This window comes from Lissotriton helveticus, chromosome 11, assembly GCF_964261635.1.
Source record: "Lissotriton helveticus chromosome 11, aLisHel1.1, whole genome shotgun sequence".
NCBI classification, from domain to species: Eukaryota; Metazoa; Chordata; class Amphibia; order Caudata; family Salamandridae; genus Lissotriton; species Lissotriton helveticus.
In genome coordinates this window covers 59041063-59056544 of record NC_136072.1, presented here as the reverse complement: position 1 = coordinate 59056544, position 15482 = coordinate 59041063, and the positions used below count along the sequence as shown (strand labels likewise).

Here is a 15482-nt window from a genome sequence, read left to right as displayed (position 1 = left end):
CTCGATTTACCTACTCTTAAATACCGAATCACACTGATTCGGTATTTAAGAGTAGGTAAATGGGATGTAGGTAATTTCTCTTTTTAAATTACCGAATCGGTATTTACCGATTCGGTAATTGCCATTCATTCCTATGGGCCTGGAGGCCCATAGGAATGAATGTCAATTACCGAATTGGTAAATACTGATTCGGTAATTGGGGGAAACATTGAAGGGTGGAAGGGTGTCACTTTGACAGCCTGTTGCATCCCTCAATCGTGTATGGGTGCACATGTTGCAGACATGCATGCCCTAAGGGCATGTATGTCTGCAACATGGCAGCGTTTGAAAAGCAAAAAAATGCTTTTTCAAGGGTTTTCATTATTTACCACCAAATTCTAGTTGGTGGTAAATAACGAATTCTTAATGCCCTGTAGCACTGATTACAGTGCTACCTACATCTCATAATATAGATTCGGTAATTTTACAGAATCGGTAATTTTACCGAATCTGTAAAATTACTGAATCTGTATTTTAGGTGGCCCTACATCTCATTTTCCAAATACCGGTCAGTAACGGACGAAATTACCGAATTTCGACCGTTACCAACCGGTATTTGCCTACCTACATCTGGCCCATATTGTTTTCCACTTTTCTCACCTCACTTCTATTTTTTCTTTTTTGTCTTTCTATTTCCTCTGGATTGGTTGTGTGCTCCCTCCCGTTTATTTTATCCATAATCAACTTAGGCCTGTTTTTTTGACCTTGCACATGTTCTCTCTACTACTGCTGCAGTTTTTTACTATACATGTCTTTACTTTCTTGTTTTAGCATACTTTCTTTCCTTTTTCTCCTACTCGCCCTCTCCATTTTTCATTTATGCTTTGATATTCTCTCCCTCTGCTCTTCCTTTCACGTTCTCTTTCTCCTTTAACTTCTTTCTCATTCTACAGACTCTTTTACTCAATCAATTACTCTCTACTTGGGCGTCAATCTCCTGCCTAATTTTCTCTTTCTAACTTTAACAGAGAGCTCAGGTTGCTTCCTCATCGGGGGAAGCCCCGTGGATGCTTCCGGATCCGTTTCTTTCGTGAAATTTGTTATCGACCCACAAGCCGACGATTGGGGACAATAAACATTGGTCGATTCAGTTAATCCGTCATTCAAGGTGATAAGAAATCCTGATCACCTGGTCCATGGATAGAAGACCCTCGCTTCTAATCAGTACTTTCCAGGCCCCCCGGTGGGTACTACATCTTAACGCTTGTCATAATTTTATCCAAAAGGGTGCCCCAATTCTCAGAAGACTGACCCATACGATCAGGGCTCCTGTTCAGTTCCTTTGGAGCTGATACCAGCTTAGGTTTCCCAAGCACCTGCAGCCTCTCCTGCATTATGTCTTATGTGCCCTGAAGAAGGTGTGACCCACATCTGGGGTCATCCACCGAAACACACGTCGGCGCTGGTGCCCACTGATCGACACGTCTCATTCAAAATGTTCATCTTTTTGTCTCCCCTTGAGGTCTACATGAAGCTTCAAAGAATATGTAATAAATATTCATTGGGGACACATGTCTAAACTGTGGCCATTCGGCATGGTGGAATAATTATGAAGCATCATGTGTCTAATCTTATGTATAATACCTTCAACTATCATTTATGGAGATTATTGTGTCTGATGCAGTGGATCACCATTGAGCAATGGGTTGTGTGAGTGAGTGAGTGAGTATGTTTCTGTTAATAGTATGTGTTGCTGATTTGTATGTTTTGTCATGCCTGGGCACCACTAGTATGTACAATCATTTGTTGATGTGGTATTGTATTTATTGGAGTATTTATTAAAGGTTTATTACATGTATATTTGATATTTTTATATAACGAGAATGGGTAGAATACATTTGAGATACATGCCTTAATACCATGGTTTCATGGCATTAGTTATACAGCAGCCTACCCCTTTTTGCTGTTGCACACTGTTTTTTGCCTCCTGAGGGCGGTATTACATAGTTCCATTTTTCTTTATCCGTGACGTACAGCTTTTTTCATAAATTACTTACAGGCAGTGGGTGTGTTCTTGATTGATACTTGTGTTTTCCCTTGTTCCCCTGCCTAGGTATCCTCTCAGGGGCCCCCTTCAGTGTGATTGTGCTTCCTTTGATTAACCACTCCCTTAGAATATGAATTCATCTTAAGACTCACCCTGCCCCACGCACTGCCTAGTTTGCGAGCAACAACATCATTGGCTTCAATGAGCTGATGAAATTCTTCTTCGTCTCTGGAGAAGTGGTGCCCAAAAACCACAGCAGAGATCACATTAGCGACAGAATGGACAATCATCTGAAAGGGATCCAAGCTCCTCCCTGCAACCACAAAATGAAAAAATAACTCACTGAAGCAATTTATAGTAAACCAGAGAGTTGTAGGGCCCTTGGCTGATCAAACCAGGCAAACTGAGGAAAACAACAATGGACTGAAATGGTTTGCCGAATAGTCAGTCAAGATACTTTTATTCAATTAATAAAAATCAAAAAAAGAGACATAGATATAAATACATCACAGGGAGTAAACAACACCAATTCATACAAACAATATGTATATAAAAAACACGTAAGTTAAAACCCAGTTAAAATATTTCTCAATGAGACAATTAAAAAACAGCCAATATGCAGTTAATTCATACACTGGGAGGGAATACACTGTGACCTACGGCGACCTTTGTTAATACGGACAGACGCTACCAGGTAACTTGCTACATGGAAAGTGACTCGTGCGCTAGATAAAAGTTGCAAAAACAGGAGAGCGGGCCTCACCTGGAGTAAACGCGCCTCCCTCAGAATCGGGAATAAATATTTTTTCCTCATTTCTGCGTAATGGTCACAAAACATCATAAAATGTAGTGTGTCCTGTGTTGAGAAATTGTCACAGTCACAGGGTTTAGCCTTTTCTGGTGTGTCCCAGGTAGAAAAAGAACCAAGCATAAAATGTATTAAATTAAAACGAAATCTAATTAAAATAAACCAATGAAACGGTCTCGTTACCACAAGAAGATAAGGTTCACGTCCGGGGGCAGTTATCAATCCAAAGCTCCTTTTTACAAGTGGTTTCTTCATCTCCTTTGCCTCCCGCTCAGCTGTAAATAAGTTTAACAGGGCAACTTTAATCTCCCTCACGTCTTCTCTTTTTATACAACCGGGAGAGTGGAAAAGCTCGGGTCTGCCTAATTTCGGAAACATGGCTTTAATATAGACCAACCATGGGATCTTATGGGCTTTATCCAGAGTCTGGCAATCCTTGAGAATCAAATGGTTCAAGGAGATTTCCTGGTTAAGCCAGGTTTTGATCCAACAAAATACAGGGGCGGATTTCAGTAAATCTGTAACGAATCCCAACCCCAACTCTGAATGAGTTGAAAAGGTCGGGGTTGACTGTGGTACAGAGAGAAGGGATCTAATAAATTTATTCTCCACCTTCTGGATGTCATCCTGATTTGTATATCCCCAGATGGTGGAGCCATAGGTGGCTATTGCCAGGCATTTTGCTTTGTATACTTTAAGTATAGCCTCCATTGGTCTGAGTCAAGCGAAGAAGTCCTCCACACACTTGGGATTTTAAAAGTTAATATGCCTGCAGCACAAAGGCAACTCACTTCAGCTATACCGCAGCAGCACCACAAGTACCAGAAGGCTGTGTTGATGCCACGCCCACGGGGGCAGGGACTTGTTAAAGTATTTCCGGTGCGCTGTTTGCCTGTGACTCCAGATATGCCTGTGACGAAGGGAGTGTATCCCGAAACGCGTCGGCTACAACAATGACTGGGGGTTCTCTGTTCTCCACGCTGACAACCCCCAATAAATAAACGAAGGTCATCCACTTGTGCAGGCTCTTTCTTTGGGGGCAACTCTGTGTGTTGGATATATATATATATATATATATATATATATATATATATATATATATATATATATATATATATATACACACACACACATATATCGTGTGATGGTTTTTAAAAGAAAGGTTGTACAAGATTTCACCACTTTACTCATGGTATTGATGGAGCAAGGAGTCGCACGTAAAGCGACTTGCTTGTATTCATGAACCTCGAATAACCCTAATTAAATAATCAACCTGTTTGTCTTATTAATTTACCCCTTATTCTGACATTTTGGGTGTCCAAGAGATACTTGCCTATGTGTTTACTAATCCTAATACGCTTGCAACCTAAGATGGCTGCTGCTACACGGGAATTTCTACTGCGCATGCGCCGGTCATACCCATGTGACGTGACGTACTCGCATTTCTGGTGGGAAACTGTTTGCACTTGCGCATTAGAGCTAAAATGGCTGCTTTATGTTATCACATGCGAGAAGCTTGCATTTGCTGCTTTTGCTTGTTGTTCGTTCTGCATTAATCGCTAAAGCTATAGTTATTATAAAGTAATGGGAATAGTGTAAGGATTCATGGTATACAGTGTTTTCATTTTTCTCTGTGTTCTAAAACTGTTTCTATTTACTTTTCATGTATCGTGATCTTTGGGCATGAGGGACGGGAATACTCCATTTTGAAAAACCTTTCTGCGCATGACAGTCCACAGTCAGAGGATGAACTCTGTGTACTTGAACTCAAGCCAGATAGAAGCACCAGCCAAGATGTGCCTGGGAACTCACGTCTATCCCCACTAAGAAGAAGTCAAAAGACTACAATGTATTTATCTATAGACTGTCCATTGTTTCGCAAACTGAAGACATCATGTGAACCTGAAATTCGATGGGCGGGAAGGAAAATTCTAATGAGGGGTTTGAGAAAGCTCAAATCCTAGGTGGTGTGATGACCTGTCCTTTCTTTTGTCCAATCCAAATTGGGGATCATCACACTTGCAACATTTGGGGGGTGGTACATTGACCTGAAAACAGTATAGCTAGCCTAGGTTTAGCTAGAGATTTTGTCCGACTTGTCCGAATAGCTGACCTGTCACAGACCCAACGCACTCAATAGCTGATCGAAACAGAGGTGCTGCGGAGCACTCTGTCCGATGTCTCACTGACCCAATCGGGGTTTTGGGAACCTTAAGTACTGGCGGAGCACTTTGCTGGGGAATTCGATAACCCAATCGGGGTTCTGACTGATAACTGCAGAGAGGGTGCAGTGCAGGTGTTGCAACTGAACTACGGGTGCTGGTCTCAACTTTGGTGGTCCGGTTCTGATCCAAATCTGGGTTTCCTGTCCTGGTTTTCTATACTGCACCTGCTGGCCTACTGGCAATCGCTTTCCTTGGGGTTTCTCCTGTCTTTAACTAACCGGTTGCCAGGGTTGGTCACCGCACCGTTCTAGTTAAATATAAATCTGTGAGGAAAACACACTTGCGTCCTTTTTCCCTTACCCTTTCCTGAAATCTTGCTAAAGTTATAATTGCATATGTTCCTTTCTTTCCCCTTCCTTTGTGACAAAATACTGAAGTCGTGAAAGTGCCTTTATTAGCATGTTCCATTTTTCCCCTACCTTATAGTCGGATACTAAAGTATTGTCTCTGAATAAATAGATGTTCCTTTTCTATACCCTCCCTTTATTGTACTAAAGTGGTCATTCTGAATTATTAGCGTGTTCCATTTTCTTACCCACCCTATAGTTACATGGTGAACTTGCTTTTCGTCATTATTGTTTCATGTTCACTTTTCTTACCCATCCTGTAGGAAACAATAAACTGTGACATTCTAGCATGTCCCTTATTTTCCCCGTCCTCTAGAAACACCATTTCCAGTCTGATTCCAAGACGTTTATTTTCAGTATGCTCCTTTTTCTGACCTTCCCTTTAGACTTCTAAATGGTTGGCTTTATTTTCTTCTTACATGGTTATATGCTTTTCCTGATTCTGGTTATCGATAGTTTACTTGCTTTGAACCTAATGCTTATAACTCTTGAAGAAGAATAGATAAAGGTTTTCAAAACTTTATGAGTCTGTGGTTATTACATGAGTGCAAATATTATCAATGTAATGGTATTTCTGTTGACTGCTTATCTTTGCAGCTAGCTCCCTGATCCATTGTGATCATAGGTACCGGTGGCAAGGATTGGTAAGTCTAAGGTATAGGAAATAGTTAGGAATTGGATTACTGGCAGTAGACTGTAGGTTACCCGATAATAAATATGGTAAATTGAATTTATGGGCCCAAGTGTACATATGGTAAAATTATAGACGGGTGACCTGCGCGCTCTATCAGTAATTTTCTGGTAGCAGAGGCATGGTTAGGGACTAGTTAAGATAGGTAGGTAGGTAAACTGCTGCTAACTGTGAAAATTAAAACTTGCTGCTAAATAATATCGATCGATCAAATGAAAAAGTGTTTTAAATTGTTTGAAATGTTATGAAATGTTTTAAAATTTCTCTGATATGCTGCTATATTGATCTATGTATTAACAAAACTAGTTAGTGATTGTTATATGTTTGTCTGGAATCCCCGGGGCAGAATAGTGAGTGATAGAATAGAAGCCACGTCGCATAGAGGTCACTTACTTTCAGGAAAGTTAGTGCATGGTTGGGCAGAACTGGAAGCACTAATTAGGGTTTTTTGTATGAATGAATAAATGATAGCAAAGAGTTCGCTGGCAAAACTTCTATTGTGATATAACCTAGTAAGGGTCACACAGAATGAGTAGCAAGTTCGTCTAAGCTTGATTGTTAGCAGAGGGGTTCGCTGTTGAAACTTTTGACTTAGTATATATCCCAGAGTGGATGAGTCCGAAGGAGTAGCAGGTTCTCTAATGCTTGTGTGAAGAGTAGGCAGAAGGGATCTACTCACAGTATATGAAAAGTAAATGGAAGGGATTTACTTGCAGTGAAACAAATCTTTTCTTTCTAGACATTCGAGTACAGTGGCAAAAGTTTTTGCGTTGTTAATTAAATAGAGCACTTGCACTTTAAAATAAAGAATTGAATTGCTCATTACCTTGTGAAGGCGGGAGTCAGTTGCGGAGCTGCGCTGACGTCACTCAGTGCCCCGCTGGTATTGGTCGAGACAGCTGGTGTGTAGCTGAGACAGCATTGTAAAGGAGGAGTGAGCACAGGAGCATGGGAATTCATCTTACGAGAAAAAAAACGTGCACTCATTGGTTGAAATTGTTTGAAACTGCACATTTGGTTGGTTGCAGAAAAATAAAAGACGCATTTGTATTGAAGGTGTTTTTGTAAACAGAGTAATTTGCGAAAAGGTATATGTGGTATCCGACTCATCCCGAGACTCGACTTGATCCAAGATATCAAGGTTTTGTGAGAGATCAGTGGAAAACAGGTAGACCAAACATTATGTATGGAAACAAGAGGAATATGACTCTTGTAGACAGAGTAACGAATTATTTCAAGAAAGATAAGCCCATCAAAACTAGAGAAGGAGTTATCATTCCACCACCAAACACTCCGGCATCATTTATGTTATTTGACGGAGGCTACCATGCTTGTGTATGGTTAGAAAACTGGGTGGAATATACTAAAGATGACGGAATTTTAGCATTTCTCTTAGAAGGTACATTTAATGGGAGAATTGTGTTTAATTTGAGGACTCGAATGAATGATTTGCATCAAAGACCCAGACTAACGCAATATGAGGCCTTAGAAGAATGGGAAATAGAGGCTTTTGAGCGAGACAGACCCAGAATTGACAAAGGGTTAGCTAAATGTTATCCAAAGGTAAAGAAAGAGACCCGAGAAAAAAGAATGAAAGAATGGAGACAGAACTTGATGGTAGAAGGACTGTACCCTGTATTAACAGTAGATGAGCCCATGGGAGGGAAAAGGACAGAGAAAACAAAACATTTAATGACCAGTGGTGATTCAGATGATGATTATCTGGAGGATTTGTTAATGAAGAATCCACCACCTTATAATGAGGAACCCGGATCCCTAAGTGCGAGAAACCCATTCCTGAAACCTAATTATGGCGAGGGACCAAGTATGGCAAATCCAAGTGCCCCGAGTTATGGCCCACCTCTAATTACGCAGATAGTACATGTAACTTCCATGGATAAGGCACTTCAGGATAGAGAACGAGAGGCTTTAGTTAAACAAAGAACAGAACTAATTCAGAAAATCTCCCAATTAAATACCAGTCCTGAAGCTCTGACAATTCCAGTAACTTTTGGCCCAGTTGTTCCTTTGTACGGGTATAAGCAAACTAGTCCAAAAGCTCCAGTTATAACCACATCTGTACTACAGCCGAGAAAAGAGCCCTTGATAGTAGACAATCAGGCAAGTGAATGTGAATCTGTGATTTCCTTGATGGATTTACCGATAAGGGAACCAGAAGGGAGTTCACAGAGAAAGAACACTCCTTTTAGTTCAAGAGAAGTGCAAATTGAGTCATCTTCTGGTACGAGAAGTGCCACGGTGGTGACTCCTGAAGAAATCAACAGATGGACTCGAGAACTAGAAAAAACAAATCCCCAGGCAAAACCATTAGATATATATAAACTGAGAATAGAATTGGAGGAACTGATGGCTGGGAATGTGAGATTGGACAGACTAAACACCCTTAGTGAAGAGGAGTTGTTATTCATTTGCAAAAGCCTTACCCGCAACACCCGAGTGTATCATGAAAACCTAATGGACACCGCAGCTAGTATGGGAATAGACATTAGCAGATCTAAGGTGTTGCAAAAACCCTACAGAGCAGAGTTCTCAGATAAAGATTTGGAAAATATGAATGTGTCTGGGAAAAAGGTACAGATAGGAGAATTACTAAATTTGTTACAAAAATTGGGAGATTTTGAAAAATGGAAAGCCAGATGGGCCAAGAAAAAGAAAGATAGTAGATCAAAGCAAATGACATCTGAATATGTTTTAAAAGAAACAGAAAAGGTGGAAAAATTATATCCTATGCGAGAAGTCCCAGATGGAGGGTATGTACATGTTCCATGGTCCCGACAGGATATTGTGTCCTTTACAAATGACTTCCCAAAATTGCGAAAAAAACCTGTAGAATGGTACAGACAGGTCGAGAGATTTGTGAAAGTTCAAAAATGCCTCCTGAAAGATCTAAATGGTTTCTTTGACATTGTAGTTCCTGTAGATTTATGGACAGAATGTAAAATTGCTGTTGATTGGCCTAGTGAAGAATTCCCTAGAGACCCAAAGACAGGGGCTCCTTCAGGGGATGTTATGAGGAAGTACAATCAGGTGATGTTGTATTTGAAAGGAAAGGTGCCTGCAAAAGAAACTGATTGGACCCGAATAGATAGAACTACCCGGAATCGAGATGAAACTGTACATTCTTAGTCTGAACGACTGTTACAGGTGTTCAAAACATACAGCGGACTGGATAACATCGAATTGAAGGACATGACCCACTTCATAAATCGATTTGTGTTAGGGTTAAGGCCTGAGATCTCTTAGTGGATCAAAGACAATAAAATCTGCTGGCAAGCTTTACCAATTGATGAAGTCTTGAAATATGCTAAATACTGTGAAGACGAGTTGGAAAATAAACAAAAGGAGTTAAAAGAAAAGGTAATGTGGGCACAGGAAAAATTAGCAGAGCACCAGGAACAGCAGTTAAGCAAAATGACTAATAATCAGAATCATGGCCCCGGGAGTGGGGAGAACCGAGAGTAAAAATGAGCAGAGAAGAGGCAAGGAAGAAATTTCCCTGCCACGGGTGCGGACAGGAGGGACACTGGAGGGACGAGTGTAAGGCTGTGCAGAATGGTAATGTGCAAATTAATGATTTAAATCCACAGACGCAGAATGAGACACCACGGAAGACCCAGCAGCAGGTAAAACAGAATCAGTTGCCTCGTGCACCTAGGCCAAATTATAGGAGCAAAGCACAAAAGGGTGAAGACACCGAAATTTGGGAAAGAAGGGAGGATAGAAATGCAGAAAGTTCACAATTTTTGTTAAATGACACATTCCTCTGTGACGATACTTACTGACGGTGCCTGAGGGGGGAGGACGAGGAGTGCGTGCTTGGCGCCTCCTTGCCGGTGGACCAGTCAGGGCCATACATTGACGGAAAGGTTGAAGGAAATGACGTCACCTTTCTGTTGGACACTGGTGCTACCCGTTATACTGTGAGAACAGCAGACGTTCCAAACCTACCCCTCTCTGGAGAAGCGATTCAAGTAGTGGGCGTTTCTAATAAGCTAATTAGTACCCCACTTACAGAACCAATGGAAATACCAATGGAAATAAAAATAGGGGATTGTAAAGAGATGCATAGATTTGTCGTCTGTGATTCAAGTCCCTTGAACCTACTAGGACGAGATTTGTTGTGCAAAATGAATTGTACAATCTTTTGCACTCCAAATGGCGTCGAAATTCAGACCCCAGATGAAGACAGAATTTACAAATTATTGCTAGCAAGACCCGACACAGAAATTAAAAGACTGACAATACAAGACTTACCGGAAGACCTCCAACAGACAGTGAAACTGGAAGTATGGGATTTTACTAGAAAAGATGTCGGATTAATGGTAAATGTTGACCCAATTAAAATAGCAATAAAAGAAGACACAGTCTACCCAAATACTAAACAGTATAAAATGAGTGCAGAAGTCAAAGCAGGAGTTGCTACTGAAATCAAACGATTGCTAGAAGCAGGCATTTTGCAAGAAGTATTGAGCAGTCCTTGTAACTCACCAATAATTGGCATAAAGAAACCAAGTGGTAAGTACAGGGTCGTACAGGACCTGCGCAAGGTTAATAAAATTGTTGTTCCTTGCTGCCCTGTTGTGCCAAACCCTGCAGTGATTTTATACCAAATACCATGGAATGCTGGATGGTTTACCGTCATTGACTTATGTCATGCATTCTTTTCGATTCCATTGCATCCAGATAGCAAATTTCTTTTCTCATTTGAATTCGACAGTCATGTATACGTTTAGAATCGTGTTCCTCAGGGGTACACGGAGAGTTCTTTGATTTTTTATCAAATTCTTAAAAAAATGTCTTGAAACCCTGATATTGCCGGGAAAATCAGTCCTGGTGCAATACATAGACGATCTCTGGGTGGCGTCTAAAAGCAGAAAAGACTGTGTTGTCAACACCATTGCCTTACTGAACCATTTAGGTGAAGGTGGACATAAAGTGTCGCCAGAAAAACTACAGTTCTGTACCTCATCAGTAAAATATCTGGGGCACCAGATAGAGCGAGGTATCAGGAAAGTTACCACAGAAAGAATTAGAATAATTCGTAACATGGAATTGCCCAATACCCAGAAAGAAATTAGAATGTTTCTTGGAGTTGTAGGATACTGTAGGCAGTGGATTGTGGGATTTGCAGTGCAGAGCGAGATACCAAACCTTGCAAGGCGACTTGCAAGAGGGGCAAAAAATAAGGATGAAAAGCTAAAAATTATGAACAAAGAGAAAGAAAAAGACAAAGATAATGATAAAGATTTGGAGAAACATAAGGATCAAGACAAGGGCACATATAAAGACAAATACAAAGATAAAGAGGACAAGGATAGAGATAAGGGTAAATGCAGAAACAAGGCCAGTGACAAAGACAATGACACTGAAGGGGGCCCTGATAGCTCCCAAGTGACCGCAAAAATGGAGCTTTTGGCAAGAAAAGCGAAGCGGCTACAGGCCATCAAAAACCTAAAATGTGCAGCAAAAACTAGCGGTCTGTCCAATGATGCTCAACCCAGGATTTCAAACATCTTTGCCCCAGTAATTAAGGAACAACACAGCCAGATGGGGCCAATAGAAATGGTCGATAATCAACACAATCCATATAACGTATCAAAAATTCCTGGTAGCCTGAAGAGGCAACTGACTCCAGCAATCAGAGAACCTTTCACCATTCCGACAACTTAAGCGAGTATCTTTCCAAACCTTCAATGTACTGAATCTACAGCTTCTACCCACCTCGAACTGCTCCACAAAAAAGCATAGAGCCCGAAAACACTGCTTACTCACGTTGCTCAGGTTTAAATTTGGACTCTGATCTAATCTCAGGTAGTTTAGCTCCATTTCCAGACGGACCCTCGGGCAAACCTGAATCGGAAATAGAGTCAGAGGTAGAGTCTGAGTCGGAAGTATTTGAGACTGGGATGTCCACTTCGAGTGAACCAGAGAAAGTGAGATATGAACAGATAAACAACGATTCCTCCGACCAGTCCGACTTTCAAATTAACCCCAAGGCTAAGGGTGAAAAAATAAAAGATTCTACTAAGGATAATGGTGGAGGAAAAAAACAGGAAAAGAGGAAAAAAAGACAAAAAAGACAAAAAAAACTTTTTGACGAAGACACTACAGATCAAGGGAATAATACTGATTGGATGGATCAACGAAAAGGGCATTCACCCCCTAAAGCCACTATACTGTCGGATCCGATCTCTAGTCCCAATCCCGATCCCGATCCCGATCCAGGGAGAGATGTCAAAAAAACTGTGCATAAGACATCCGGCAAAGAGGTAGGGCAAACAGAGCCTTCCTTGGGGGACGTCCTCAATTCAATCAGAAATTTCCAAGAAGATGTGAAAAGGGACAATAAGAAACTCCAAGCATGTCTAGAAATTTCGGATAGAATGGCTTCTGTTGAGATACGAACCGAGAATCTGGAAAAGGATGTCTCCGACCTCCAGAAACAAGGAAAAAAACATGAGGGAATTGTGAGAGACTTGATGATGAAAGTGGAGGATCAGGAAAACAGGACACGGAGGAACAATCTATGCCTCCTGGGAATCCCCGAGAGAGTGGAGGGGAACGACCCAAGGGGCTATATGTCATCCCTGTTCAAAGAATCATTCCCTGAATTAACCGACTGGGATTGAGACAAAGAGGTTCAGCGGGCCCACCATTTTCCACTTACCCTCAAAAAGGGCCCGCACTCATCAGAGAAATACCCCAGAGCGATGTTGGTCTATTTTGGAAATTTTCTTTTAAGAGAAAAAATATTTGACCTTGCACGTCCAACTCGCAGAAGAACATTTAAAGGGTTCACATTTTTTAGCAGACCTGACTTTGCTCATGCAACGGTGGAAAGAAGATGGAGCTTGCGGCAACTCTTCACTCCATTCGAACATCTGGGTGCCACAGTATTTCTACAAAATCCGGCAAGACTAAAGATCATTTGGAATGGAGCCACTAGAATTTTTGTCAGTGAAATCCAGGCGCAAAGCTATCTCGAAGAGATAACGGAAATCAGCAAAGACAAAGATAAACTAAAAAAAAGGGGGATAAATAAACCAAAACCCTCATAGTGCTTCGCTGTTTGGACAGTCATGACACGAAGGCTATTGATAGGAAGTAAAAGGTGGAGGGGGCACATTGGGAGCTATCAAAGTTGGTGCACAGGAAACATAATGGAAGACATTGCTAAGATTAATTTTTCGCTCTACACGATTTAAGGTTCAGGGGTTAGGAGGCGGAGATGCCAGCTATCTACTGATCACCAAGATGCCCGCAACCGGATTCCTTGGGAACCAGGTAGCCTCATTAGATGGTGGAGGAGGGGGGGTGGGACACAGGGGCGGGAGGGCGGGGGGAGTGTAGGGGTTTTAAGGGGAGGGGGAGGGTGCGACTATAAAGACAAAAAAAACAACAACAATAAAAACAGGCGAATATATTTGAATCGGCGATCAGAGGAGAAAAGAAAAGGAGGGACGGGGAGGAAAAAAAAAAAAGGAAAAGACAGGAATAGGGGGAAAAAGGGGGGGGAAGTTGTAATGGCTAAACTTAAAATATTTTCTATAAACATCTGTGGGCTTAATGATTATAAAAAAAGACAAAAAATAGCGATTGGCCTGAAGTCAACCGGGGCCGAAATTATTTGTCTCCAAGAGACTCATGTTGAGGGATCCCAAATACACCCTATGAAAACCTTGGGAAATAAACTAGTTGTTGCTACCACACAGGCAAGTAAAACTCGTGGGGTGGCTATTCTGACACAAGGCAATAGAATTCTAGTCATAAGATCAGCAGCATACTCAAAGGGTAGATGGGCGATTGCAGAATGCCAATACTCTACTGGGAAAAATATTACGATATGCTCAGTATATGCCAGTATAGTTGACGATCTGGAAGTATTCCTGTTCTTATTTAACGAACTGGCACATTGGCCGGTACCCATGATTGTTTGTGGTGACCTTAATCTCAACCTTCCACAAAACTGGTTCTCTGAACAGAACTTTAAATATAAAGGCAGGAAACCTAAAACTTGGAATGCTGTGAAAGAGCTCTGCCACACACATGGGTTGGTAGACTGTTGGGGGATTAAATATCCATCTAATCCCGGTTACACATTTTTCTCCCATCCTCATCAAACATGTACTAGAATAGACTATGTATTGGCTCCACACACTTTTGTTTCCAATTGTTCCCTAGAACGGCTTCCCAGAGTACTTTCAGACCACAATCCTCTAACTATAAGCATAGATATTGGGGTGACCCAGTCCGTTCAAAGCACCTGGACGTTTGAAAGGGCTCTTTTGATTAATGACAAGTATTGTAATGATATGGAAAATTGGGTCTCAGAATTCCTAAATTTTTAATATGGGTAGCGCCCCTTTGGTTATGGTCTGGGATTCATTAAAATCAGGAATAAGAGGCGAAACACTAAGATTCTCAATTCAAAATAACAAAGAAGCAAAAGATAAGCTAAAAAATTACAGGAAAATTTAGTAAGTAAGGAAGAAGATTTAGTTAGGGCGGTCATAGGTGAGAATAATCCAGAAGGGGCTGCAAAAGGGTTGCTATAGCAAAGAATCTTATATCTGATATTTTCACTAGGAAAGCAATTTATAAAGCTTCAATGTGTAAGGAAAAAAATTATGAAATGAGCGAACAGGTGGGCCACCAACTGGCAATCCATGCAAGACAACAAAATTCGGAAAGTACAATTAAAACTATTAGACATCCTATCTTTGGATTAACTAACGACCCAAAAGAAATCAGGGAAGCGTTCAAGGGGTACTATTCAGATCTTTATTCAGAGACAGGAAGCAGCCAGGGTAAAATACATGAATATCTAAATTTGCATCTAAGGCCCCGCTTACCACAATTAGATCAAGACAATCTTTCTGAGACCCCAGATTGGATAGAAATTCTCCTCTCAATAAACAGTCTGGCCTCAGGGAAGGCTACAGGCTTAGATGGAATTCCGGTTCAATTTATGCCAAATTTAGTAAGACATTGAAAGACATTCTAACTAAATTAATGATACATGTCTTTCAGGGTGGACGCCCTCCAGACTCTTGAGCCCGGGCAAAAATCATCGTATTCCCCCAAAAAAACAAAGATCCTACAGAACTGGGCGCATATAACCCATTTACATTAATTAATAATGATTCTAAAATATATTCTAAAATGTTAGCCTGTAGACTCTCACCAATTATCCATAAAATTCTATCTGCTAGGCAACATGGATTCGTCCCAGGGAGATCAACAACAGACCATATCCAGAGGGTGATCACGCTTTTTGACATGGCAGAGGTAGCAGGAGACCCTATGGCCTTGGTACTATTAGATACGGAAAAAGCATTTGATAGGGTCTCCTGGCAATATCTCT

The 15482-nt window shown here is 41.1% G+C and overlaps 1 protein-coding gene across 1 annotated transcript in view; it reads right to left on the bottom strand.

The window, feature by feature from the left end:
- The window catches only part of LOC144791955 (cytochrome P450 2J4-like), an 86904-nt gene that overhangs the window by 35401 nt on the left and 36021 nt on the right, over window positions 1-15482 (bottom strand). Inside the window, exon 4 of the mRNA XM_078666783.1 lies at window positions 2179-2339. Coding sequence (XP_078522909.1) covers window positions 2179-2339 — 161 coding nt within the window. The remainder of the gene's footprint in view (window positions 1-2178; window positions 2340-15482) is intronic.